The sequence below is a fragment of the Manihot esculenta genome, chromosome 3 (assembly GCF_001659605.2).
Source record: "Manihot esculenta cultivar AM560-2 chromosome 3, M.esculenta_v8, whole genome shotgun sequence".
Classification (NCBI taxonomy): domain Eukaryota; kingdom Viridiplantae; phylum Streptophyta; class Magnoliopsida; order Malpighiales; family Euphorbiaceae; genus Manihot; species Manihot esculenta.
In genome coordinates, this window is record NC_035163.2 from 30933645 (window position 1) to 30947245 (window position 13601).

The 13601-nt window shown below is 32.6% G+C and overlaps 3 protein-coding genes across 3 annotated transcripts; all 3 read right to left on the bottom strand.

Annotated features, from left to right (window-relative positions):
• Positions 1–1515: 1515 nt before the first annotated feature.
• LOC110612377 (peroxidase 24) lies at positions 1516–3051 on the bottom strand. Its single transcript, XM_021753150.2, has 4 exons — positions 2756–3051; positions 2474–2665; positions 2218–2383; positions 1516–1976 (listed from the first exon to the last, which is right to left on the bottom strand). The coding sequence occupies exons 1-4, from the start codon at positions 2990–2992 to the stop codon at positions 1570–1572; spliced, it is 1002 nt and encodes a 333-aa protein (XP_021608842.1). The 5' UTR covers positions 2993–3051; the 3' UTR covers positions 1516–1569.
• A 2053-nt stretch (positions 3052–5104) lies between these two features.
• On the bottom strand, positions 5105–6654 carry LOC110612274 (peroxidase 24). Its single transcript, XM_021753012.2, has 4 exons — positions 6375–6654; positions 6091–6282; positions 5840–6005; positions 5105–5715 (listed from the first exon to the last, which is right to left on the bottom strand). Exons 1-4 carry the CDS (start codon positions 6588–6590, stop codon positions 5309–5311), a joined length of 981 nt encoding a protein of 326 aa, XP_021608704.1. The 5' UTR covers positions 6591–6654; the 3' UTR covers positions 5105–5308.
• A 5100-nt stretch (positions 6655–11754) lies between these two features.
• LOC110610883 lies at positions 11755–13289 on the bottom strand. Its single transcript, XM_043955182.1, has 2 exons — positions 13111–13289; positions 11755–12324 (listed from the first exon to the last, which is right to left on the bottom strand). The coding sequence occupies exons 1-2, from the start codon at positions 13199–13201 to the stop codon at positions 12200–12202; spliced, it is 216 nt and encodes a 71-aa protein (XP_043811117.1). The 5' UTR covers positions 13202–13289; the 3' UTR covers positions 11755–12199.
• Between the last annotated feature and the right edge of the window lie 312 nt (positions 13290–13601).

The following is a 13601-nucleotide window of genomic DNA, read 5'->3' on the forward strand; positions in this document are numbered from 1 at the left end:
AAAAAAAAAAAAAACCTTAATTTATTTAAAGTAGACAATCATGCTTTGTTTGAACAAGACCATTTTTTTAAAAGTGAGTTGATTTTTGAGTAAGTTTAACAAAGCTTGACCAAAATATTTTGCTTCCCTATTTCCCAATTTGCACGTAACGTGTGAACCAGGCTGCATATGGCTAGGCATTTGTTCTCTTTACACAATTGAACATGCATTTGGATTTTCATCACTAAAAGTCATTAAGACATCTTCTTTACAATAATCCAAGAAATATGGTGGCCCTTCAACCGATTGAGAAACTTCTCCTTTTGGTTCTTCATTTTCTTGATTATCTGCTAAATTTCCTTTAGGAGCCTCCTCTTCTTCTTCTTCTTCCCTATAATTTCTATTTTCTTCCTGGTCTTCTTCTTTAGTTTCTCCAAAAGTTCTTGAGGATCCATGCAGCCTTTTACCACTACTTTGTCTTTGTTCATGTCTATTATAAATGTCTCCACCCCTACAACATCCACAATTAATAAAAATAAATTAATAATTATAATATATGATCCCTTGTTAATTACGAATTAATCATGGATTATTTACCCTTAAAATAAGAAATTGTTTTCGCGACGGTTCTTTCACATGCATTACAATAATGGAAACTTTGAATTCCACCACTGTTACCTATATTAAAAATATACATAAATTTTCCATTAATTAATTAATTAATTAATCGAATATATCTCTGCAGCTAAAGAAAAAGGAAAAAATTCAAATTTCGAGATTTTTAATTCTGAGACGAAGAAAACCTCATCATTTTTCCTTTCATTTGCCATGAAAGTAAGAAAATTAATAAGAAATTTGGAATTTTTGCAGAAATTCCACTGGAAGCAATCATTGAAGATGATGATGAATTATCCGGTAATTTTTTTTTTTCTAGAAATATAATTAATACGCTAACCGTTAAATTGAAGTTATATATACAAATAATTGAGTTAAATGATGGTTTGATGAAGACGATATAAAAGAAAATACGAAAAATTTTATTGAAATTTTTTAAAAATTAAAAAATAAATTTTTAAAATTTTTAATAGTAAAAAAATACTATTTATAATAAAAAAAATTTTAATTTATAAAATTATAAAAATATTTAAAAAATAAATTAATTTTTAAAAGATAAAATTTTCATATTAAATTTTATGACAGACTTTTGAATATCATTACATCTTTTAAAATCGTGCGTTTTGAAATTTCTTTTTTGAAAAGTTATCATAGATCTCCATAGAGATTTATAGTTAAAAATCAGTCTTCGATCCAAATTTGCATAGATTAATTTTTTCATATCATTAAAATAGGTATATTATGTGATTATCAAATTAATTGATTATTAATCTCCATAATTTAGTATTTTAGCTTAATTAAGAGCCCTAATCCCTATAATTTAGATGTTCAAAGTCGAGTAAAGTAAAGTTGAACCCAGAAATGAATTATAATTAACTAATACTTGCACCACTTGACCCAAACATGTAATTAACAATTACATTCATTAATCATAAAAATTATTAACATCTTTAATATTACAATTAAGCCTTTAATTTAAGGATTTATTACATGGCAATTCTTCCTAATCTCTCCATCTTCTCCAGTGAGAACTTGCATAGCTCCCATTTTATTCATTGAAATAGGAAACTTGGCGAAAAAGGCATTGGATATCTTCAGTTGTTTTACTATCCTGGCAGATTGTTCATTCTGGAGAAGTGCAGCATCAGATTGGAAAAGACCTTTGTTTTGGAGAAGGATATTGAAGAAATTAGAATCAAATTTTAGTGAGCTTTGAGGATCTATCTCCACAATAGTTGCTGGATCAAATGGATTAGGGCATTGGGTTTTCAAGAATTCTGCATACTGTGGATCTAGAGAAGGATCACTTCCATCAGTGCCATTGAAGTTGTAGAGCCTGTTTGAGAAAGTTGCACAGTGAGCGACTCCTAATGTGTGTCCACCTGCACCATTTATTAAGAAATCTGAGAATCAGTGTGCTCATGCCATAGCACGATCGTCAATTTCTATGTCAAATGTAACTCGGATGTTTGGGATCATGTTCCTCATCTTTTCTAGTTAATGTACTTTTGCTTGACACAGTGACAGATATATGAATTACAAGTTTGTTTTTTAAAAAAATAATAATTAGATTACATATATGATGATATGCTTGCTGAGATCGGAGAGGTTTTGTGTTTCTACCTGATAGAACCACTAGATCATTAACATCAAGACCTTTGTTGGTAAATAGTTGCAAGAGAGTGGCGAAGTCTGAGAATGGAGATGGAAGATTAGCCTCAATGTCAGATGCAAGAGAAACATTTCCATCTCTTCTTCCTGTTGGAACTGCCCACAAAGGCCTATTAAACTGCCAATCAATAGAGTAGTGCTTTTATATTAAGTGTACAGATTTATATCAAGAGAAAAAAGATATATTAATTTTCAGCAGGAGCCTTACCTGAAGGGAAACAGCATCACGAGCAGCCAAAGCTAGAATGTCTGCACATGAAACTACTCCAGGACAAACATTCTCAAGTTCTGTCTTAATTTCATCAATGACATCGTAACCCGACAGAGAGTGATTTGGGATTGTGTCTTTCTCAGCAAAAGTATCTCCAACAGCATCTAACAGTATCGATGCATCGCATCCCTAGTATACGTAGAAGAAAAGTTAATAATTGATTGATTTTCTGGATTAACATGTAACTAACTTCATGCATGGGAGATAATAATTACATACCCTAACAAAACAGTCATGAAAGTGCATCCTCAAGAGTTTAGCACTCAAAGCTGAGTTGCTTTGAGCCCTATTTCTCATGATTCTGCTCACAATCAGCTCAGCTTGTGGGCAACTTGTGCGGTAGAAATTCTGCTTCAACCCACCGTTTGTTCTTGGCCCAACGGCATTACAAACAGTAAAAGCTCCAGAACAAATAAGTGAAAGTATGATGAGCAACATGGAATCTCGACCCTTCATTTCTGTACAAATTCGACAAAGAGAAAATGAGAATGAACAAGAAAGACAAAGCTAGCTGAACAAACTGTGTGCATGCATCTAAAACCCTAAAAGGGTTCCGTTTTATAGGCAAGTAAGAGTAATTACTCAAAGGACTTGATCCAAAAAAAAGAAAGAATAGAAAAATGAAATCACCTCAACTTGTCCATAAACTCGATTTCAGCTGGTGGGTTCCGTCAAACACTGGCCAGTTGTTAATTTTCTCAATTCTAGTCATTAGTTAAAAAGGCATTTGGTGGTTAGGTATTAATTAATTATAATATTAATTTGCTAATTGATCATTATTATATTTACCGCCGAATGATTAACCATGAAGCTAGTATGAGAGCTTATCCTGTATAACACGGATACTATAACTCACTAAGATAATAAGAAAACTATGTAATTAATTAATAAAAATAAGGTAATTAATAAGTTATATTTTCCGTTGATTATCCGGAAAAATAAAAATTAACTAACTCAAATAATTATTTAATCTATTTTCTATTTGATTCAAAATTATTAATTCAAATGATTTAAAATAATTATTTAGTAATATTAAGTTAAAATTTATATATTACCAATTGTATTAATAATTTATCCGATTTGTAATTTACTGATGCGTAACCTCCTCATCAAGCAAGATAGCTGAATTTGACATTAACCGAATAATTCTCCAACACATTAGTATCTAATTAATATTCTACTTGATATCCAAGTAACCGGCAGGCTACCTATACCTTTTCTTACGTTTCATAATTAATTATTAGTATAATGCCAAACTGGAATATGGGATTGGGTCAACAAAAACTTAACTTGTAAAAATTTATATATACTTGAATTAATTGTAGACCTCAAAAGTTTGTTTTTTTTTTTTTTTGGGTTTTAGTATTAGTAATCTTATGATGATAATAAGCATCTTAACTGTAACAAAGTTGGCACGCGGTATGCCTTCAAGTCAAGGTAAGTAATTTTGGTTATATCAATTCTCTTCCTTGTCTGTTTGACTTTTATTTATTTATTTTTTTTCTGTCACCTTGTGTATTTGACTTTAAATAAGGGTTTAACATTTCATATTGCACTACATATATATAATTGTTTTTCTTCAATTAAAATTCACCCACTAGTGCGATTGACAAAACTAATCAAATACTCTTTGATAATTTGAGATCCAGAAAATAGAGTTTTATAAAGAGTTGTGTAAGTTTAGTCTGAGTGGAGAATACCCCTCTTCTTTTATTCTTTTCCTTCGTCTGTCAGTGACGTGTAACGGTTTCGTTATCATTGGGCCACCCTGCCACACAGATACGGACGTACGAGAATATTAGATATTTGTCCATGCGTAACGGCCATTTAATTCTCTCCTGGCACGCATGCGGATGGATCCACTAGGCGAATGGGCTGGCTATCTTTCTCCTCCGAGCTGGGCTGGAGGTGAGATTAGGACTGGAGCCCAGGAAAAATCTAATTTTAGGGCCGAATGGACCGGCCCATCAAGAAGACTTAGAGACTTTAAAATGGAGACTGTTGTTATGAGTCCGGCTTCATAACGGGATGGTGAAATTCAGCGTCATCACTCTTATTATATTAAAAATTCATGTATTATTAACTATTTATTTAAGCATTTAAAAATTATTTAAATCAAATTTAGAATAAAAAAAATTGGAAAAGCATTTACAACTAAAATTGCATTGCGAGGTGAATAGGAGAAGATCATTGGTGTAACATCTTTCATAAGCTCATCAGTACCATTGGTGACTGGACATAATTAATTCCCAAAGGGCATAATGATCACAATCATACTTTTGTTTTTTATATTTAAAAATACAAATTGTTAAGCGGAGTTAAAAAGTCCACACGTTCATAAAAGAATATTGAAGGAGAAGAGATATTGTCAATTTTTGAATTAAGATTTCTTATATTATAAACAGATGCTTAGCCACTGAATTACTTTCATTTTTTACTTGATGAAACATGCACGATCTGTAAACTAATCATTACTAATTATTATAATATTACTTATCTAATTATAATTTAATTAAAATTATCATTTAAATTATACAATAATTTGATGAAACATGCACGATCTCAAAATTTAAACCAAAGAAAAATAACTTGTTTTATTCTCAAAATTAACATTAAACGAAATTATACGTTTATGACCTTTATACCACTTGTGATCGATGGTATGCTAAAGCAACAAATGTTTAAACTCAAACTCCATTACAGAATTACAAGAAAGAAACCAAAGAAAAAAATGAAATAATTCTTTAATTTCTTCAGAAATAGCAGTGCTCCTCAATAATTCACCACCCTACAGTTCTTCCTGATCTCTCCAGCACTACCAGTGAGCACTCCAATGGATCCCATCCTCTTAATGGATTGAGCAAATTCAGTAAAGAACTTGGCAGAGTCAAGCAATTCATCTACGATATTGCTAGAGCCCTTGTTGGTGAGAAGTGCAGCATCAGATTGGAAAAGGCCTTCGTTAAGCTTGAGGATTTTGAAGTAATTGTTGTCGAAAGTTAAGGGAGTCAAGGGATCCATTGGAACTATTGTTGTGTTGTCTGCAAGGCTTCTGCATTGAGTTTTCAAGAAAGAAGCGTAGGTTGGATTCAGAGAAGGATCTGCGTCACCTTTTCCTGTGAAGTTGTATAATCTGTTGCTGAATAAATTGCAGTGTCCTACTCCAATGGTGTGTCCACCTTGCCAATCATACATAAATATTTTAATGTTTTTTTATTACATAATTTATAGAGAAACCCACTTGTATGCGTTTTGATTCACAATGTACCAAATTCGGACAAATATTTCCAATAAAATATTTACCTGATAACACGACAAGGTCATGAACTGTTAGGCTTTTGCTGGCAAAGGATTGTTTGAGAAGAGTGAAATTGAAGAAAGGTGAAGGGATGTTGGAGAGAGCCTCTGACGCTCGAGAAATTGATCCATCTCTTCTACCAGTAAGCACTTCCCAAATTGGCTTTTTAAACTGATTGTCCACAGTAACAAAACAAGGAAAAAAAATTAAATTATTTATTAGGGGCCATGCATGAAATTGAAGCTACTTAACTTACTTGGAAGGAGACAGAATCTCTAGCAGCTAGAGCAACAATATCTGCACAAGAAACCACTCCAGGGCATGTCTTCTCTAGCTGGGCCTTAGCCTTATCTATCACATCAAATCCTGCGAGGGATAGGTTTGGGATTGCTGCCTTTTCTGCTGTGTTATCTGGCGTGGAATCCAGCAATATAGAGGCATCACAACCCTGCCAATATCATAAGGTAATCAAATATATTGTATCGTAATGGTACTAGAGTTGTAGAATATTTAAATGATATACGATGGAGAAAAATTTACTCTGACAAAACAGTCGTGGAAATGCATCCTCAAGAACTTGGCAGGCAATGCTGAATTGCTTGCGACACTCTGCCAAATGATAGTCCTGACAATATCCTCAGCCTGGGGACAAGTATTCTTGTAAAAATATTTCCTTAATTCCCCTCCATCACAAACTCCCACTTCATAAGCTAATGCCAGAGAGATGAACAAGAGAATTAAGCTACTCTTCATCATCTTTTCTTCACTGTATCTCTTTGTAATGTACTGCTCCAGAAGCAAACATGAGTACTAGCTATATATAGTACTAGTCTTTTGCTTGATCACCTAGGCAAGCAACATTTAAATTGATAGATTTTGTTTGACTTCTGCATTTCTTATCATACTTGGTCTTTCAATTCCCTGTAAAACGTGTGCATTAGTTAGGGTTTGGTGAGTAGTAATAAAAATTTGCTTATATCTGGTTCAGGAAGAATAAACTTCCTTATGAAGTTGCTCAAATTTATTCTTTTGTTTATAAAAATAATGCTTAGAACAAAGTAAGAAAATCAATTTATTCTTTTGTATACATTTTTTAAATTAAAAATAGGAAATCAACAGCTGGAGCCAGTCACAGAAAACAATTCAAATTTTGCTTCTTTAATTTATTCATCAGAAGCAATAAAATTAGTTGCATCCACCAGCTTCCTTGACGTTGTCAGAAATTGCTACCATGGAAGTGAGGTCATTTGAGATTAATCAAAGATTTTGATAATGTAAAGAAGATGATGAGAGTTGATTAATTTAATTTATTAATTAACTCCCTGGGTTAATAGCTAACTAGTACATGCTTGAGTATATTAATTAGTTACATCTAATTATTTATGTGTATAAATACGAACTTGCATATAATTAATAGGTAGGTCTAAAGTCGATTTCTATTTCATAATACAAGAGTTGGTATATCAAATCATGACCCCTTTTTTTATAAAAAAAAAAAAAAAAGGAATTGATGATGAATTAAAAAAGAAAAAAGAAAAAGCTCTGTAATAGGATAAATGCTAGCTAACATATTAATAAAAAGGGTCAACGTGATGGTTTTCATACAAATTTATATATGAAATTGTGTGCATTTATCATAATATTCATTAATTGTATTTATTAATTAATTCTTACATATGCTAAATCCATTTTCCCCAACTAAGTTTAAAGAAATTAAAGGGATTAGTTTTTATGTTCTATAATTTTTGTTTACTTACCTTTTTAAGTATATTCAGAAAGGTAATTTTTTATTAATTTTTTTAATTAAATTTATTTTAAATAGTAAGAAATATTTTGATAATTAATAAAAAGTTATTTTAAAAATAAAATAAAATTAAATATGATTATAATAATTAATTTATATATTAATTATATATAAATAATAAAAGTAAATAATAATTTTAAAACTATTAAAAATAAAGAAAAATTATGAAGTAGAGAGAATATATGATTTACAACCTATAAATATTGCATTTCATTGATTATTTAGAATACAACTTCAATATTATTACTCAAAGCTTATTTAATTGCATTTTAATCTCTTATTTATTTATTTTTTTCATAGATTTCAATTCCAAATTTCATAATCTTAAAAATTTATAAATTTTAAGTTAATTCAAATTTGACTAAATCAAAATTTATTGACATTAAATTATTTTCATACGATGTTTTTAAATTCTGTAATTTTTTTAATAATAATAACAATTTAAAATGTTAATTTTAAAACAATATATAAGATTAAAATGTGATGTCTGAAATCCAATAATTAATTAGGTTCATAATATATTTTGACAAGTTTAATTTGTTTCTCCCTCTCATTTGTTTTCATTCTTTTTTTTCTTTTATGACGTATAATCATCGTCCTGCGATTGTATCTTTTGTTGGCCATACATACGATGCACTGTGTCATTTTCTTTTGTCATGCGACCATTTAATTTCGTTCGGTACCATTTAGACTCGATCCCCAACATTACGGGATTTGTTGTTCTACGTGGGCTAACTGATATTTGAGGCTAAGGCCCTTGCAGACAGGTTCTGTCCAGTTCAGCTTGCCTGAACAAACTTTAGGCTCGCATAAGGTGTAGGATCGTGTATTGAGCCCTTATTGAACTTAGATCCAGTCTTTCTAGCATGGGTTTTGCCAATGCTCAGGCATCTAGAGCCCCGCTGTCATCAAGTATCTATTTATTCCCTCATTAATTATGAAATAATTTATGAGAGGGTAAACTTTAAGATCCCAATTATTACCGCATGATTCTAGGAGCGTTATGTCAAAATGTCCTTTTTGTCTTTTCTCATTGTAAACTTGTACTCTTGCTTTCACTCGTTGTTCTGCCTCTTACGCTACTTCTACTATATTACACTTTCTCTTCTCTGTAATTCTCGATTTCTCAATTTAAGGTATGTCTTGCTTCTCTCATGACTTTTATTAGGATTCTTGAGGTGGTCGGTCTGGTGTCTTCTGTCATACCTTCTTCTTTCTCTCACTATTTTTTGCGCGATTTCTTTGATACCACAATCTTCAAAACTAGGGCTCCTTTGCCTAATAACGAATAGTTCTCCCTGATCCACCACTGAAAGGCCTAGTAGATGCTCAGTAAAGGCGTAACTTAGTTTTTTTCGTAAAACAACATGAGTTCGATCTTACTTTTCCATTTACCCCTTTTTCATCAAGGTCTTCTGTCACTTTAAAGTGACCCCTCGTATGTTATCTCTTAATTCCATCTTATTTATATGTTGTTTTGAGTCTATTTTCTTGTACTGGGGTTTTGCCCCTTCCCTCAAATTATTTTACATCTTCTTCCATTTGGTCAGATCTAATCACGGGCTCTATTATTTTGGCCCCCGAGCTGAGTTGTCAATATTCACATGGCATAAGGATTCCATAAAAGGTTGGGCAGAATAGTTTGTTATCATCGAACTGAAGGAGAGCTCGGGAATCAATTGAAACATTAACCTCTCCTAAAGGGAGATTCCTCATGGCTGTAATGACTTTTCTTGGTTAATCCTAGTAGACCAAAATTTTCTTCTCCGACTGACCTTTATAAAAAAGAAATATGACGTCGAGAAGTGCATATTCATGTCTAACCTACGGGACTACCAGGAAGCTAATTTTTTATTTTATTTTTTCGCCTTTATGTTCTTCTTTTGTTATTTCGAGTTCTAATTGAATTGATATTTCCTTTTTAGCTTTTAATTAACGTGTCAATGGGTACCATCAAGCTCCAAGAACTTCACTTTGTTGGGGAATTTGATAGTTCTGTGTGGATTGGGGCTCATTGATATTGAGCAATTCGGCTAGAAGTTGTCTGCTCAACGAATTATTGAGCCCTTTCTGCTGTAACATCTGGCCTAGCCAGTGGGCAGTATTCTATAACTGGAGAGCCATGCTTTGCAGTTCTTGGTTGGATAGGAAAGTTCGGAGCATGGTCACGATTGAGCTTGGTGAAGGGTTAAGCAATATGGGTGGCTGGTTTATTGAAGCTGTTGGGTTAGAGAACGAGAACTGTGGACCTTCCTGAGTCAAGCTCAAGTCGTTTGGGGTGATCCCTATATGGTTTTCATTGTGATTGATCATATGGATTTCAGTGGGTGAATGAGGATGCGAACTTTAATGACGATAAGATTTCTTTCATTCCCACAAATAACGCCAATTGATGTCTGAAATCTAATAATGAGTCAGGTTCAGAGTATATTTTGATAAGTTTGGTTTGGTTCTTCCTATTGTTTTCTTTTATCTTCCTTTATCTTTTGTCCTTTTGTGACATATAACCACCATTCTACGTTTGTATCTTCCCATTATATTCATGTTGATCGCATGTACAGATGCACTGCGTTCCTTTCTTTCGTCAAACAGTCATTTGATTCCATTCGATACTACTTAAACATGATTCCGAGTATCACAGAATTTGTTGTTCCACGTGAACTAATTGATATTTGAGATTAAGGTCCTCGCGGACAGATTTCTGCCTAGTTCGGCTTGCCTAAACAGACTCTGGGCTCGCATAAGGCGTAGGCCGCACATTAAGCTCTTATTGAACTTAGGTCCAATCTTTTTAGTATAGGCTTTGCCCAGTTCCGAACCTCTAAGTCCGAACTTCTAAACCTGACTGTCATCATTAATATAGTGATTATTCCTTATACATAATACACCCTAACATAAAGCAACAAAAAGAGGTAAACCACGTACCTACACTGTGGTGTATATATATATATACTTTGTTTGTAAGAATCAACCTAATTAAAATTAAACTTCTTTAAAAAAATAGAAAATGGAGGAGTGTGAAAACTTAAATTTATGTTTATCATATAAATTACAAATATTTTTAATACCTAAGTTAGAAATACATTTTTACTTTATTTTAATTCGATTAAAACTCTCACTATTTCTCTTTTTTTAGCGTAAACATTGTATTATTAAAAAAAATAAATAAAATAAAAATCTAATCCTGACTAGGGAACATATTTCAAATTTTTAGCGTCTCACCAACAAGCAAAAGTAACTTTAGTGGTGGATTATTATATCTCTTGGTAAATCCTTTTAAAATGCAATTAACTTTTAAAATTAATTCTAGCGATGGAGAAGAACATAATCTTTAATGGGATTTGTCTTTTTGGTTTATCTTAGCCACTTATTTCTAATTCACAATTTCACATACTTCGCACTCTTCATTGTTCTTGCAGTACATCTTTCTCTCCTCCTCATCACTTCACTGGGATCTGTCTTTTTGTATTCCTATTAGCCGCTTATTTCTAATTCAAGTGTTTTTATTTTTCTTCTGCTTTCTCTCCTTTTATTTATATTCTAAAAATAAACAGTAGAGAAAGAAAAAAACATATATATTAGATCCTGATAAAGGCTTATCTGCACCTCTGGTAATCAGTGGCTCATTCAGATATATTTCAAAGCTAGCTACCGACAGGATTGAGACAGAATTTGGTACGTCGTTAAAAATAATTGTCTTTAGTATATTTCATAGACTGGGTTACCTTACCCTACCGACTTGTGCTATAACATCACTCATTTTAAAAGAAAAATAAAGTTAACTAGTGACACAAGCACAATTACTATTTCTTATATCAAGCGTGAACTGCCACTAATGTTATCTCAGCATTAAATACAATAATCGACATGCTTACTTTTGTTTTTTTTATAACAGTAATAATGTTTTAGAAGCTCAAAAATGATTCAATAAAAGATTTTTAAACATCAAAATAGTTGCACTAAAATATATGGCTGCCAGGGACTCCAGCTAGCTGCCTACAAAGCAAGTTCTTTCCTAATTCAGAGGATTGTCATTGGAATGGGTCCAAATGAAACAACAGTGAATTTAGAACACAAATCCACAGCCTCTGTTTGCTGTAACGACACAAAACAAAATTATCGAATCCTATGTATAATCTATTACAAAAAAGGGGAAGAAATCATCACGCCGGTGATAAAAGCATCAATATGCTGTATCTGAAAGCCTCCAAACCACCAAGTTCCTTACACGCATGCAATACATAATATCTTGTGCTAGCCTAAATATTCCAAGTTCTTTTTCTCTCTCCCACAACTACTTACTGATCTTCTGTGACCAGGATAAAATATTACAACAATACATGAAAGGAATTGCAAAGTTGCCAAAAATGCTTGAGGGGTGTGAACGGGAGATTTTGATTTACAAATAAATAGAACTCAACGAAAACAGAGAACCAAATTTCAATAGCCAAACTAATTGTAAATGTATTTCTGTGTTTATCAAATCCCAATATATAATTAAACCATCAAAAAACAAACCTCGTTGAAGATTTTCTTTTTTCTATTTCCCATGACTATAAAGTTAGGAGTTTTTTCTTTCTTCTGCTTCATGGTTTCTCCAAGGATTCAGTGCTTCTCTGATTGCTTGAGCTTCAGGGGAGCTCTCCCAAGCCCGCTTCTCCGACTCCAGAACGGTCACTTTATCATCTACATGAAAACATAACAAGTAAATTAAAATTGTAGATCAATTGTTAAAAATGTTAGGTGCTCTACTTGGAACAAATCCACAGTATGACATCAAAGAAAGGACAACCATAAAACAATCAGACATAAAAAGACTAGAATTAGCCGGTGAAAAAAGAAGCTTTCTATCAAAACGTTGAACCTTATTCAAACACACGAATCAATCAGCCGATACCAGGAAACATATGCAGAAGCATTTCACTTCGCCCAGACTTAAGTACCAGTCTAGACTTAAGTGTGATAATAGTGGTTTATAATGTCAAAGATGCTTGCTTTCACAGTTTAAAAGCATGACGTCTAACTTTTTAATACCATTCAAACCATTTAACTTTCATAATTTCAAACTAAAAAGGAACATTCCTAAAATTCAATCATCATAAACAATAATTTCATACATTGGCATAAAGTAGCATTGTAAAAAATAATATTGATAAACAAAGCAAAAACTGCTAGATGTTAGAAGAGAAAACCTAGTTTTTTGATGCCTCAAACAAGTGAATCCCCTGTTAGATTTTCTTTATATGTCGAAAAATGATTTTCCTCAAGTACATTTTGTTCAATTCCGAAAACTTTGAACCCAATCAAATACTGAAATTCCTAGGAAACCTCTAACATCAATTAATAAGGTGATGCATCCGATTCGAGCATTTCAGCATAAAATAAAGAAATTAATCAAATAACAAGCAGTAAATGAAAAAAAAAAGGGGGTTTTCTTAGCAAAGAAGCGGATGAAAAGGAAGGTTCTCATACAGAAACCAGTCTTGATCATGAACAGCTCCATGGAAGCTCCAATTAAAGCAGAACCAATCGCTATTTTCACATACCAATCCAGAAACTTCATTCTATGCGCATATGCAACTCGTCGTGCTCTGCTCCCAGCTAACTGCTACGGCGCTCGATCTCGGCCTTGCATTGCACACGCTGAAATCTCGGATTCGGAGAGGCAAACCAGGAAAAAAGTTTTGGGCCACATTGGCCCATAATGACTTTAGTAGGCCCTTTGGGCCTGGGATTTTAAACTCTCGGTCTCAGCGAACATGTTTATGGGAGAGAGGATGTATTAAGTGGATCAATTTTAATTAGTTTTGATTTAATTAAATATAATTTAAATAAATTCCAAATTCTAGTGAGGAACAATAATTTTTTTTTCTTCCACGGAAGCAAATGCCAAAAGGTTCCATTCAAGTGGACGAGAATGCACCAAGAAAAAGCACGTTGTCGTCTTCCACGTAGACCTGTCT